Here is a 15,796-nt window from a genome sequence, read left to right on the forward strand (position 1 = left end):
GAAAAATGTTCTGTCACTTTTTGTTTTGCCCAATTTTTCCAATTACTGAAATATGGAAAACACATGATTTGTGAATCAAGAAAATCTTCTGTTACTATGGGGTGATTGCTCATTTTTTATATCACAGTATATAGAACACTTGTTTTGTATAAAGGATTTTTCTGCCATTTAAGTACAACTATAGGCAAGCCGATCATGTTGAAGATAACGACACACAACAAAACCATCATAAGTAAGGCAAATGGCTGCTGGTTAATGATTATGTAAAAGAACACTGATATCCCAAGGCTAATGCAGGTGACACTGTGAACAGATTCCACCAATACCCAAAAGAAATACACACAAGAAAATGAGCATAATTCAGAGGAAAACAAACTATAGCATCTAGTTAATGTGGTTTAAGATGAAAACCTAGCTATGGTTTCATATCTCAAACAGATTAATCACTAACTACAAATAACAATGAAAACTTCAAGTATACTGCTAATTTAAAATTTCTGAACTCTAGATTTTATTATAATAGAAAATAACATTGGCTTAAATGACTACTAGCTAAATAACAAGTGAATGTTATTTATAGCATCTACCTTTCTAGAGAACAATCTAGTAATATCTATGCAGAGACTAATCCATTAACAGTAGAGGCAACGTATTAGAGGTGAACACAAAGATATATTTAATAAGATGATACTTGTATTGGGGCAAGTGGGAACAGAACAATGGAAGGCAAACAGTTCAATAAGAGGGAAGATTCCAATTATTGGAGCTTCAAAAATTACATCATCTAACAAATCATACATTTTTGGGCGAGGGACATAGCTCAGTGCTAGAGCACATGCTTAGCTCAGGGAAGGGAAAGAAAGTGGGGAGAAGAAAGAGAAGAAGAAAATGTTCTTAAGGAATATTTAATATCATTAACATATTATGAAAACAGATAAATCAACATATTTTTATCCTAACTTTGTAAACTAAAATTTAGACAAAAACTAAAATTAATTATCTCTAAATAGTTGAGATTACAGATGATTCTGATTTCTTCTTCTAAACTGTCTTCAATAAGCAAAAATTTTTTATTGAGAAAGATAGGAATGAACCTCTCTCAAGAACTTATTTTCTAGGCATCAGTCTACTCAGAAGAACCACATGTGCAGGACACAAGAAACTTTGTATTGGCTCCCATATCCCTTCATCTACCACTCGACACCCACCAAAACCAAACACTTGCGGGGGCAGGGTGAGGGGGACCCTCATTTTAGCAAGAACAATGTGAATAAACCTGTTCCTCAAACACATATGTATGTACAAATGCATGCACTTTTATCTTCTTTCAGTAAAAATAAAACAATAGCCACTGTGTCAAACAAAGCCCATGTGGAGGGCCAATATCAGAGCCCTACATGATCCAGATCTGCTTTCAACTTCCCAGCCACTACCTACATCCCTTCCTTCCCACTTGCTGTGCTTCAACTCTGCTGGCCTTTTTCCTCTTTCAAGATTGCCCCAAATAGTTTCACATTTTAGGGAAGCTGACCCGCTAAGGTCTTCCCACAGCTCTGCACCAGCATGCTCCTTCTCATAACCTCCTCAGGGAGGCCTTCACCAACTCCTCCTCACACCCCACCTACACTAAAGGAGACTGGCTGCACATCGATCCTTGCAGTCAGTCACTCCGTCCCATTACTGTTTATGATTTTCAGAACACTAGCACCACCCACAGTTATTTTGTTTCCTTGTTTACCATCTGCCCTGTTAAAAGTATAAACATTTATATCCAGTACTTATATCTGCCATGAACTTGGAGAAATAGTCAACACACAAAGTCTCATTTGTGAAAGAGTTACAAATTGCTATAAGTACATGGCCCAGAGTGAATGCCCAGTAAGTGGTAAAAATGTTTTAATTAACAAAAAATAAAAACTTACATTTTAAATGAGCTTTTTGATTATTATTGAGCTGTTATAGGTACCTTTGAAAAACTAGAAGAGAGAAGATGCACTTCTAGTCCAGCCACTCAGTGAAGCTAAAATTCCTGGATAATAAACATCAAACAAACCCAAGATGACTGAAAGGTAAAGAGAAGGAAGCAGAACAGCTAGGGGCCTTGGGACTTGTGTTCCTCGGGTTAGCTTTTTGCCTCATATCCCAGAGTGGATTCTAGACCTTGGAAACACTGACAGATACACATACACAAGTACATAAGAAAACCAGTTCTCTCAAACCAAAGGACCTAGAAAGGGGCAGACAGGAAGAGAGAAAACTTTAGCTAACAGTTATTTTACTTAAGTTCAACACCATGAAAAATCCAAACCCCAGCTCCATCAGCAAAGGGTAAGTAGGATGCCATGACTTCCATCCTCACATGACCATAACAAGTCACCCCAACACTATCCCCAACCAAAGCAGTGTCAGAAAAAAAACAAGTAGAGATGTGGGACTTTCATCCCAACTCTGCAACAGCCAGGTCCCTCTCCCCGCACTGTGGTGTCAATGAAGACTTTATGAAAAGCCTAGATCTCTAACCACACTAAACAACACACTTCCCTTCCCTCTCCCTGCCAGTATCAGGAAAGGCACAGTAGGAAGCCTGCACATTGGCCTTTCACCAGGAATGAGTATCCCCATGCCAGCCAGGGTAGGCTACCAACAGAGGAGGCCTAATGGAAAGTCTCAACTCTCCCTCTAGCCCAGCAACAGTGGGCAGCTCTTTCACCAGCTCAGGTATCACAGCAAATCCACTGGGCACCTGGAATTCTGCCCCAACCCAGCAGTAACAAGGCAGCACCCTCCTTTGCCCGGCCAGTTTGGTGTCAGAGGGAGCCTAATAAAATAGATTTAAATAAAATCTAGAGACTTAACACCACCCAAAATATCTCATAGGTGGAGCTGCAGTTTTGCAAGATGAAAAACTTCTGGAGGTCTGATTCACACTAACATGAATATTCTTAATACTGAACTCCAAACTTAAAAATGGTTAAGGTAATAAATTTTTCAGTTTTTCTCCCACAATAAAAAAACTTTAGAAAGTGCCAATACTAATCAAAAGTAAATTGTTACTTATCATTCCATATGTTTAATTCCTCATTCAAACATTTAAGAACATGAAAATCAGTTACTCATTATAAGACAAAAATCATATGAATTAATACATCTTATTTTACTGCCATTGGAAAATACGATATTTTAGGTTTAATAAATCCCCATCTGTGCTAAGAGTTAAAATAATTAACTTCCAAAACTGGGCTTCTTACCATAATTCATGCAGTAACTTGAGTGTTACTTTTTAAATAACATTTAATAACTTGGAAAATTTAATAGCAAAAACTAGACACATAGATTGTTGGAAAAATACTTTATCTGAGGGTAAGTTTCATTGTGGCATATTGGTACATGCACATAACATTTAATTTCACTAATATCCTTCCCCAATAACTCCCCTTGCTTTCCCCTTCCCCCATCCCCTTCTTTTGCCCTACTGGTTTCCCTTCTGCTTTCATAATGGCCTTTTTATTCTTTCTTTAACCCCCACTAGCTTCCACATGAGAAAAAAAACACAACAGTTCCATTTCTGAGTCTGGCTTATTTTGTTTAACATGATGCTTTACAGTTCCATCCATTTTCCTGCAACTAACATAATATTCTTATGACTAAAGAAAACTCCATTTGCATCCGATTTCATAAAATGTGTATTTAAGTGGTCCCATTTGAGACTCAATAGTGTTACTTCTACCATGTTTTCCAAAACTTAAAATTGACTCATTACCTTCCACCTTAGGTATAGCCACATTTTTTTTAAACCTCTTTACACACTTCACTGAACACTAATGTTCTCAAAAAGAACTTTTCAGACCATAAAACTCAAATGGAATCACCTAGAGATGACATTAAAATGTAGATTCTGATCCAGCAGATCTGTAGTGGGCCTGAGAATCTGCATTTCTAACACTTCCTAGTGATGCTGATGCTACTGGTACCTGCATCACTCTTCAGCAAGGGGTGAGAGAAGTCACTTGTTACAAGGATACTAGAGAGACCTGTAGTAGGAATGTAATACTACCCCCACAATCATGCATAGACATAATATTGTTAAAGTGGTCATATTACCAAAAACGATCAAGAGCATCAAAACAACACCCACCAAAATACCAATACCAAGGCGAGCGCAGGAGTGAGCACACTCACGCATAGTATCTGTGTTAGGTTTTTGTCACTGTAATCAAAATACCCGAGAGCAGATAAAGTTTCTTTTGAGCTCATGGTTGGCTTACTTCATCACTCTGGGCCTGAAGTGAAGAATATCATGGCAGCAAGGCACAGGAAAGAAAAATTGTTCACTTCATGGTAGACACCAGGAAAATATAAACCCAAAAGGCACACTCCTAGTGATGCATTTCTTCCAGCCACACCCTATCTGCCTAGAGTTACCACCCACTTACTCCATTCAATTTATTAATCCAACGGATTAACCCACTTTATTAGGTTACAGCTCTCAAAATCTAATCATTTTACCCCTGAACATTCTCACAATACAGGAGTTTTGTGCCCAGACCACAATAGTACTCTTTTTATAAACAGACGTATAAATCAACACAACAGATGAAGACAAACCCACATAGTTACAGTCATCTGATTCTTGACAAAGGTGTCAAAAATCTATGTTGGATAAAAATGGCCATTTTAACAAATGGTGCTGGGGAAACATCCCTGTTTAGAAGAATGTAAATAGACCTATGCAAAAGTCAACTCAATATGGATCCAAGCTCTAAGCGTAAGAACAAAAACTTTGCAATTGCTAGGAAAGAATAAAGGGAAAACACTTGAACGTATAGGCACAGCCAATGACTTTTTGAATAAGACTTCTATGGTTCAGGAAATGATAGCAAGAATCAATAAATGGAATAGCATCAAATTAAAAATCTTTGGCAAAGGAAACATCCACATGAAGAAAGATTACTAAATGGGAGAAAATATTTGTCAGCTACTCTTCCAATAGAAGATTAATATCCAGAACAAAGAATCCAAAAAACCCAACAGACACACACACACAATCTATCCAATAAATGATCAAATGGATTGAACAGACTTCTCAAAAAATACAGCCAGGCAAGGTGGCACATGCCTGTTATAGAGACCAGGAGGCTGAGGCAGGAGGATTGCTAGTTCAAAGCCAGCCTCAGCAAAAGCAAGGTGCTAAGCAACTCTGTGAGACCCTGTCTCTAAATAAAATACAAAATAGGGCTGGGGATGCAGCTCAGTGGGAAAGTGCCCCTCAGTTCAATCCCAGGTACCTCCCCCCACCAAAAAAAAAAAAAATGGCCAAGAATTTTCTGATAAATTTTTCAACATCATTAGTCAAAGAATTTCTCAAAAACCATACTGATTCCATCTCACTCCATACAGGATGACAACAATCAAGAATACAAATGACAATAAATATGGGCCAAAAATGCAAGCTGGGGTAAAGGAACTCTTATACACTGTTGGTGGCAAAGTAAATTGGTACAGTCACTACAGAAACCAATATGGAGGTTTCTCACAAAACTGAGAATAAAACTACCATATGACCTAGCTATAGCATCTTTGCTATTTATCCAAAAGAATTAAAATCAGTACATTCTAAGGATACATGCATTACCCATGTTTATCACATGTGTATATATTTCATTTTCTTTATCAATAGATAAATGGATAAAGAAAATTCAATATATACACACAATGGAGTTTTATTCAGCCATAAAGAACAAAATTATGTCATTTGTAGGAAAATGGATAGAACTGAAGAGCATCATACTAGGTGAAATCAGCCGCATTCAGAAAGACAAGTACCATATGTTTTCTCTCATATATGGAAAGCAGTGGGGAAATGGGTGGGAGGGACTTCACAAAAGTAGAAAGGACATTAATAAGGTAGAAGATGAGAATGAGAGGGGGAGGAGGAGGAAAGAGTAAGATGTACCTGAAAGTAAATGATGATAATATAAAGGAATATGAGAAAGGAGATATGAGAAGGGTGGGTTGGCATCATATCTGCTACATATTATGTATTAGGTAATGTAGATTCGTTTATTGTTTCAGATTTCTCTTTAAATTTGGAGGGCTTTCATAGGATTGGCTAATGGGCAAGTGGTATGGCTTCACTTAAAGTGGTAGCAACTTAACACTGAATGTCCAGCAGTTACTGGATTTGGAACGTCTTTGTTGTTCAAAATAAACTTATGTGATGGAGACCCTATAGAAAAATAAATATGGTTGATATAACTGATTTTTTAAAAGAATGTAATACTTACAAATTATACTATAGATAATACAACATCAAAGGAATAGGGAGAGACTAAAACTGAGAAAGGGAGCTCCAAAAATGATTTGGTTTGGCAGAGTATCAGACAAGAAAAGAATAAAAATGGGTCAGAGTAAGCAGAGAATGTGAAGGGATCCCTCCCAACGCAGGAAAAGGACATGGAAAAAAATAGGGCTGAGGTGGATAAGACATAATAAATGCCAGCATATAGGAACGACTCAAATTTTCTCATTTTTCATTACTAAAATGGGACAAGCAGGCAGAATTCATTTATTGTATTTCTATTTTAATCACTAAAATGCTCTTATAATGTCTTCAAAGGAATGCTGTATGGTACAAAGGTTTAGAAAATTCAAAAAGATCCCCTGGGATGAAGAATAAACTCTACAGAGATGACATTATCTGTTGAACCAATAAAACTATATAAGAAAACAACTTTTAAAAGTAGAATAATGGATTAAATTGAAATCAATTCAAACCTTTTCTTGGATTAGTCTTTGAAGATGAATCCCACAGGACAACATGGCAGTGAATAAGGTCAACAGGTACTGCTGAACTTTGCAGATGGCAGAGGCCAGGGAATTTATTATGGAGTTTAGTCCCACCTTCTCAATAACATTCTGGAAGGCAGTAGGAGACTGGCGAGTGATTCTACACAAGGCCTGCAGAGAAAGGAGAGCAATCATCAGACAACTCAAAGCGTATTAACCATTACCCCAAAAGAGAACATATACTCCTGTGCAAAAACAGGAAGTACTAACCTTGCTCCTTTTTTATTTTGGCACAAGAAAATTTAAACAAACTTAAAAGGAGAACAGTAACCTAGCTGCCAATAAAATTTAAAGTTGTTTTAAAACATCAGTATTACAACAATAATCACTAAATCGATAAGTTAACTAATTCACACGTCTATAAGAAAACTTCCTTTTTAAGTAATAAACATTAAATGTATTTTTGTTCTTTTTAGTTATATATATAACACTACAGTATAATTTGTATAGTTATACAAACATGGATTATGTCTTATTCTAATTAGTATCCCAGTCTTATGGTTGTACATGACAGAGATTCACTGTGTATTTATGCATGTACATAGGAAAGTTAAGTCAGATTCACTCCACTGTCTCTCCTATTTCCTGTCCACCCTCCCTTTCCTTCATTCCCCTTTGTCTAATCCTCTGAACTTCTATTTTTCCCCTTCCCCTCCTTGTTGTGTGTTAGTATCCACATATAAGAACATTCAATCTTTGGCTCTGGGGGATTGGCTTATTTCGCTTAGTATAAAAGTCTACAGATCCATCCCATTTTCCAGCAAATGCCATAAAGTCATTCTATTTAGTGGCACAATAATATTTCATTGAGTATACTTACAACATTTTATTTATCCATTCATCTATTGTAGGGCACCTAAGTTGGTTCCATAGCTTAGCTATTGTGAATTGAGCTGCTATAAACATTGATGCAGGTTCGTCACTATAGCATGCTGACTTTAAGTCCTGTGTGTATATACTGAGGAGTAGGGTAGCTAGGTCAAATAGTAGTTCCACTCTAAGTTTTCTAAGGAATCTCCATACTGCTTACCACAGTAGTTGCACCAATTTGCAGTCCAGCAATGTATGAGAGTGTACCCTTTTCTCTACATCCTGCCAACATTTATTGTTATTTGTATTCTTGATTGTCGCTATTCCAAATGGAGTGAGAAAATCTCAGTGTAGTTTGAATTTGCATTTCTCTAATTGCTAGTGATGTTGAACATTTTTTCATATATTTGTTGATCACTGGTATTTCTTCTTCTGTGAAGTTCTGTTCAGTTCCTTTGACCATTTATTAACTAACCAGACCTTAAATTATACTACAGAGCTATAACAAGAAAAACAGCATGGTATTGGTACCAAAACAGACCTGAAGGCCAATGGAACAGAATAGAAGACACAGAGACAAACCCACATAAATACAGTTATCTCATACTAGACAAAGGTGCCATAAACACACTTTGAAGAAAAGACAGCCTCTTCAACAAATGCTGCTAGGAAAACTGGAAAGCCATATGTAGCAGAATGAAATATAACCCCTCTCTCTCGCCCTGCACAAAACTTAAACTGGATCAAAGACCTAGCTAGACATTAGACTAGACAACTTTCATCTACTAGGAAAAAAATATAGGCCCAACACTCCATCATGTTGGCTTAGGAACCGAATTCTTCAATAAGACTCCTAAAGCACAAGTAGTAAAATCAAGAATAAATGGGATGATATCAAACTGAAAAACTTCTTCACAGCAAAGGAAACAAGAGCATGAAGAGCGAGCCTACAGAATGGAAGAAAATCCAAAGCCACATGCACCTCAGATAGAGCATTAATCCTCATGATATATAAAGAGCTCAAAAAACTTAATGCCAAAGTGGGCAGGGGAGACAATAAATGTATTCTTTGTGTAGGCACTAAGTTCTGAAAACTACTAATAAAATTTAATATTTAACATTGTTTACTATATGGAACACTATCTCAGACTGTCTAAAAATCATTAAATTCTTCCAAGCATATGTAAGAAAGGTAGTGTTACCCCATTTACAGATGAGACTAACACTTAGTATTTAAGTAATTTGCAAAATGTCAGAGCCAGGAAAAGGCAGAGCAAGGATTCAAACACAGGTAAGTTAGCCCTCCAGAGCTGTTGCTAGATGTTCATATTTTTTCAAACTATCACATGAGTTCCTCCTCCCTGATTTATATTTTACCCCAGTCTATAATTTTCATTAACAATGAAAAGATCAAATACAAGACAAGTTGTTAGAAATATGATGTCTAGAAGACAGAGGAAGCAGGAATGGAGGAAATGAGGAAAAACATTTTTTTTTTTTTTTTTTTTTTTTTAGAACTTTGAAAAACATTTCATTTTCTGGAAAATCAGGGGGAAAGTGTTTTTTCTACCACCAATAATGAGTTTCCTTTTAAACTTTTTCCTATTAATAATATAAGGAATACAAGTGTTGGTTGGTATAAAATTGAATCTTTCACAAAAATAAAATGCTCTAAAGCACATGTTTTCATTTAATGCTAAACCTTATTTCCAGTCTTTATGAAAATACATCTCGCTAAAAATACACTGGTGTAACAATAGATTTTTGTATTTATTATGTATGATTTTTAATTATTTTATATCACATGTATTAGAAGGTAAATTTATATATTTTATATATACATATGTGTGTGTATATCTCCCCTCAAAAAAGCAAGTTTCAAAATAGAAACACAGATAACATGAGAACACAAGGTAATAAGATGCCTTCAAAAGTTCAAAAACTCTCCAATAACTAAACCCATAAATACTGAATTGAAGCAAATGCCAAAGATTTTTTTTAAATGGTGATAAAAATGATTAATGAACTGGGCACACAGCCCATAATCCCAACAACTCAGAAGTTTGAAACAGGAGGATCACAAGATTAAAGCCAGCCTTAGCAAGTTAGCAAGTCCCTAAGCAATTTAGTGAGGGCCTATCTCAAAATAAAAAATAAAAAACAAAAACAAAACAAAAAGGTTGGGGATGTAACTCAATGATAAACTGTCCCTGGGTTAAATTCCCATTAACAAGAATGAAAAAGGAGATGGAGGAGAAGGAAGGGTGGGGGAGAAAAAGGAAGAAGGGAGGAGGAAAAGGAGGAAGGGGGGAAGGAAGAGGAGGAAGGGGGGAAGGAAGAGGAGGAAGGGGGGAAGGAAGAGGAGGAAGGGGGGAAAGGAAGAGGAGGAAGGGGAAAGGAAGAGGAGGAAGAGGGGAAGGAAGAGGAGGAAGGGGGAGGAGGAGAGGGAGAAAAACGGAAAGGGGAAGAGGAGGAGAAGAAGAAACAACTAGAAACAGAATATGCAAGAGCTCTAAGACATTTAAAGACCAAATTTAAGACTCATAAGTCTGGAGGAAGGGGTGAAAATACAGAATAATGAGAGAGAACTAATTCAGTGAAATAATGGCAGAAAGTTTCCCTAATCTTAGGAATGAGATGGACACGCAAGTACTGCAGACATTTAGAACTGCAAATAGACATGAGTTGAAAAGAACCTCTTCACGACATATTATAGCTAAAATGCCAAAAATTCAGGCCAAAGAAATAAGTTTTAAAATTGTAGAAGCACCAAGTCACTTATAAAGGCAAACCAATCTGAATGCCTATAGATTTCTTAGCAGAAACTCTAAAGACCAAAAGGGCAAGTGATGATGTATTTTAAGACTCAAAATAACAGAAAATAACTGCCAGCTTACACAATGATATTCAGCAAAGGTATTCTTCAAAATCAAATAAAAAAAACCTTCCAAGATAAGCATAAACTGAAGGAATTCATGACCACTAAAACAGTAGAGCAGAAGATACTTAAAGAAATCTTACACACTGAAGAAACCAACAAGAGAGCCTGGGAAAGAATAAAGCTCATTAAAAGAATGGACAATCAAATAAGAACTAGGAATGAAACAAACATTAGAAATAAAATAAAGGGAAGTAAATGCATCTCTCTCTGCAACCACCTAAATGTAAATGATCTTAATTTTCCAACAAAGAAACAGACTAGCAGGCAGGATTTTAAAATAAGACCTAATTTTGTTATGTGCAAGAAATATACCTTACCAGTAAAAATATTCACCAACTGAAGTTCAAAAAGAAGAGGAAATGATAGTTCATGCAAATGGAATCCAAAATGTAGCAGAAGTAACTATTCTTCTATCTAACAAAGCATATACTGAGTCAAATTAGTCACAAAAGACAAAGAAGGTCATTATGTGTTATTAGTAAAGGGAACAACTGAACAAAAAGATTAAAATTCTAAGTATTAGTACCCCCCAAATCTCAGTGCATTCAATTTCATAAAACTACTCAAAAGGACAGATAGGCCCTAATAAAAGCAATGATCTCAATGTACCATCCACACAGAAAATCTATAATGATACTACAGAGTTAAATTATACTTTAAATCAAATGGATTCAACAGACATGTACAAAATATTTCATCTAACAACATGAGAATACAGTTTCTCTTCAGCTGCTCATGGAACTTTATCTGAAAGAGATCTTTTATTAGGCCAAAAAGCAAGTCTTGGCAAGAAAAAAATGAGAATTCCTTATATCTTATCAGGTTATATAATAATGGAATGATATTCAAAATCAAAATCAAGAAAAAGTACAGAAATTATAAAAACACATGCAAACCAAACACTTTTCAAAAATGAGTGGGTGATTGAAAAAATCTAGTGAAAAATTTAAAAATTCTTAGAATCAAGTTGTGAATAGAAACAACATATCAGAATCTATGGGATAAAGCATAGGCAGTTCTAGGAGGGAAATTATGAGTGCCCATGTTAAAAAAAAAAAAAAAGTCACAAAGAGCTTAAGTAAGTAACTTGATGCATCTCAAGATCTTAGAAAAATGAGAATAAACCAATCCCAAAACTAGTAGAAGGAAAGAAATATAGAGCAAAAATTGATGAAATAGAGAATACAAAGGATCAATGGAAGAGTTGGTCCTTTGTAAAGATTGATAAATACCCAAACTAACCTAAAGATGCACCAAATCCAAATTAATAAGATTATGAGAAAGGAGATGTTACCATTGACACTACAAAGAATCATTGGGAATTATTTCAAAAAATATATGCTAACAAATGGGAAAATATGGAAGAAATGGACCGGTTTCCAGCACATACAAGGATATAGAAAACCTAAAGAGGCCAATAACAAACAAGAATATGAACATAGTAATAGAAAGCCTCCCAAAAAAGAAAAGCCCAGTACCATATGGATTCACAGCTGAATTTTACCAAATGTTGACAGAATATTTAATAATGCTCCTCAAATTATTCCATGAAATATAAAGAAAGGAAACACATCCAAACTTATTTTATAAAACTGGTATCATCCTGATACCAACACCAAACTGGACACATTAAGTTTCATATCAGTATCTTTGATGAATATAGATGCAAAAAATCCTTTATAAAACATTAGCAAACAGTGCTGGGGTTGTGGCTCAGTAGTAGAGCACTCACCTAGCACATGAGAGGCCCTGGGATCGATCCTCAACACCACATAAAAATAAGTAAATAAAGGTATTGTGTCCAACTACAACTAAAAAATACTAGCAAACTGAACTTGACAACATATTTTTTAAAAATCACACATAAATGATCAAGTTGATTTCATTCCTGGGATATTAAAAATGATTCAATATAGACAAATTAATAAACTAATACAACACAAATAGAATCAAGGACAAAAATCACATAATCATCTCATTAGTTGAAAACAACACCTTGGACAAAAATACAACACCCCTTCATAAGAAAAAAAAAAATCCTTAAGAAATCAAGAATATATACACCTCAACACAGTAAAAGATATATATGACAAAGCCAACATCACATTGATTAGGGAAAAGTAGAAAGCATTTCTTCTAAAACCAAGAACTAAGATTCTTTTATTCAACACAGTTCTCAAAATTTTAGAGCAATTAGGCAAAAGAAATACAGAAACACAAACAGGAAAGGAAGAAGTTAAATCATACCCATTTGGAGATGATATAATCCTATACTTAGAAATCTTAAAGCCTCTACCAGAAGACTTCTAGATTTGATGAACAAATTCAGCAAAGTAGCAGGATGAAAAAAAAATCTACAAAAAAAAAAAAAAAAAATCAATAGATTTTGTATTCTTCAGTAATAAACCCATGGAAAAGAACATCAGAAAAACAATCCCATTCACAGTAGCTTCCAAAACACACACAAACACACACACCCGTCCCCAGGAACTAATCTAACCAAGGTGGTGAAAAACCTCCACAAGGAAAATGACAGAACGCTGAAGAAAAAAACGAGTATATACTACAAGATAGAAAGACTTCCCATGTTCATAGACAAGAAGAATATTGTTAAAATAGCCATATTACCAAAAGTGATCTACAGATTCATTGCAATTCCCATCAAGATGCCAATACCATTCTTCACAGAACTAGCAAAAGCAATCCTAAGAGGACCCAACATGGCGGCCGGCGAGGAGGCAGCACTTTCAATGCCTCCACAGTAACAGGAGCAGAGAGGCCCATTAATACACCTACATGCGACCTGCGGAGGAACTTCTAGCAAAATTCCGCTGAAAGGAGACCTGCAGAGAATTAGTAAGTCTATTGGAGGGGTCAGTTAGTCCCAGATGAGTGAATCTCGGCAACGCGGATCCCGCCAGCCAATGCCGAACTCCCGCTGCCCACACATTGCAGCGAACTAACAAACGGCCACAGCCTGCTTGGGCCCCGGCAGGCCTGGCTCAGAGGCGGTTCGGCGCTACAAACGTCCACCCCCCCACCCCACCCCCGCCGGCTAGGCACTGTGAACGACGACCCCCACCCCCGCACTCGCGTGAACAGCTCCCACGGGGGCGCAGTCCCGCCGGCCGCCGCCGAACACCTGCTGCCCACACATTGCAGCGAGCACACTAATGGCCACTGCCTGGCTGGGCACTGCAGTCCCGGCTCTGTGAACTGCCTCTGGCGGTTTGGCACTGCAAAGGACCACCCCCGCGCTCGTGTGAACAGCTCCCGTGGGGGCCCAGGTGTTCATGAAAACAGGGCTCACAGGAGCAGCAGACTTGGCGTGTAGCCGATATTGTGGTGAACATCACAGGTGCACTCAGGATTGGAGACCCGCCCAGTCCGGGAGGAAGAGCTGCGGCACAGTGACTGGCTCCCGCCTACTGAGAGGAGAAGCTTGGCCCGGTGGGCACAGCTCCACCTACTGGAAGAATAGTGAATCGAACTCTAAGACTGCATTTATTAAAATTTTGTTTTGTTTTGTTTTGTTTTTGTTGTTGTTGTTGTTTTCTTAAAAAAATTTTTTAAATTCATTTTATTTTATTTTTTAATACTAATTTTCATTTTTATTATTGCTATTATGATTTCTTTTAATTCTTTTTAATTTTCTGTTTCTTTTCTCTTTCTTCTTTTCTTCTGTCTTTTCATTTCTTTTCAATTCTCATATTCCCCCTTCCTTGAATTCTACCTGCCTACTCTCATTCTCTTTGGTGACTTCTTCCCTTCCCCTATAATACCTTTCCTCCCAAGCATCAAATAAATTTATAGGATTAAACAGTAACTCAGCAGTCAAACAGAACAAGAAGCAATATGAGCAACATGAAAAAGCAAGGAAGAAAAGGAGTACAAACAATGCAGGACAGCCTAAATATTCAGGAGGATATAGAGTCATCAGAAAAATGGTCATATAAAGAACTCAAGGAATACCTTAGACAGATGGAATGGAACCTTAAAGAGGATACGAGACAGCAAATTCAAGCAGCGAAAGAACACATTGAGAACGAATTACAAAAACAGATAAAAGAAGAAGTTAAGCATCTTTATCAGGAGATAAAGATTATAAAAAAGAATCAAATAATAATCTTAGAAATGAAGGAAATTATAAACCAAATTAAAAACTCAAACGAGAGCATCACTAATAGAGTGGAGCAAGTAGAAGCCAGAACGTCAGATAATGAGGACAAAATATATCATCTTGAAAAGAGTCTAGCCAACTCTGATAGGCTGGTTAAAAATCACGAGAGAAACATCCACGAGATATGTGATAACATTAAAAAACAAAATTTAAGAGTCATCGGGATAGAAGAAGGTACAGAGATTCAAACCAAGAGAATGAGTAACCTGCTACATGAAATAATTACAGAAAACTTTCCAGAAATAAAAAAGGAAACAGATATACAAATTGTAGATGCATACAGGATATCGAGCATACAAAATCAAAGTAGACCAACGCCAAGACACATTGTTATGAAGATATCCAATATACAGAACAAAGAGAAAATATTAAAAGCTACAAGAGAAAGGAGGCAGATTACATTCAGGGGTATAAAACAATAAGGTTAACAACGGATTTTTCATCGCAGACGCTGAAAGCGAGAAGATCCTGGAACAACGTATTTCAAAAACTGAAAGACAATGGATGCCAACCAAGAATTCTGTATCCATCAAAATTAAGCTTCAGGTATGACAACGAAATAAAAATCTTTCATGATAAACAAAAGCTAAAAGAATTTGCAGCCAGAAAACCAGCATTGCAAAGCATCTTGAGCAAAACACTACACGAGGAAGAAATGAAAAAAAATAACCAAAGCCAACAGTGGGAAGTACCTCAGTAAAGACAAACGGAGGGGGGAAAGCTAATCGTGGAGAAACAAACTAAATTTAAAAAAAAAAAAAAAAGAGAGACCAACAATCAAACATGGCTGGAAGTACAAACCATACAGCAATAGTAACTCTAAACGTTAATGGTTTAAACTCTCCAATAAAGCGACATAGACTGGTAACATGGATTAAAAAAACAAATCCAACAATATGCTGCATCCAGGAGACACATCTGACTGGAAAAGATATACACAGGCTGAAGGTGAAAGGTTGGGAAAAAATATACCACGCACATGGTCCTCGCAAGCAAGCGGGGATGGCCATCCTCATATC

At 36.6% G+C, this 15,796-nt stretch overlaps 1 protein-coding gene across 1 annotated transcript in view; it reads right to left on the reverse strand.

Moving 5' to 3' along the window:
- The window catches only part of Ulk4 (unc-51 like kinase 4), a 501,941-nt gene that overhangs the window by 370,678 nt on the left and 115,467 nt on the right, over positions 1 to 15,796 (reverse strand). The window contains exon 21 of the mRNA XM_076869315.2: positions 6,775 to 6,957. Within this exon, the coding sequence (XP_076725430.2) occupies positions 6,775 to 6,957 (183 nt within the window). The remainder of the gene's footprint in view (positions 1 to 6,774; positions 6,958 to 15,796) is intronic.

The sequence above is a fragment of the Callospermophilus lateralis genome, chromosome 1 (genome assembly GCF_048772815.1).
Source record: "Callospermophilus lateralis isolate mCalLat2 chromosome 1, mCalLat2.hap1, whole genome shotgun sequence".
In the NCBI taxonomy this organism is placed as follows: Eukaryota; Metazoa; Chordata; class Mammalia; order Rodentia; family Sciuridae; genus Callospermophilus; species Callospermophilus lateralis.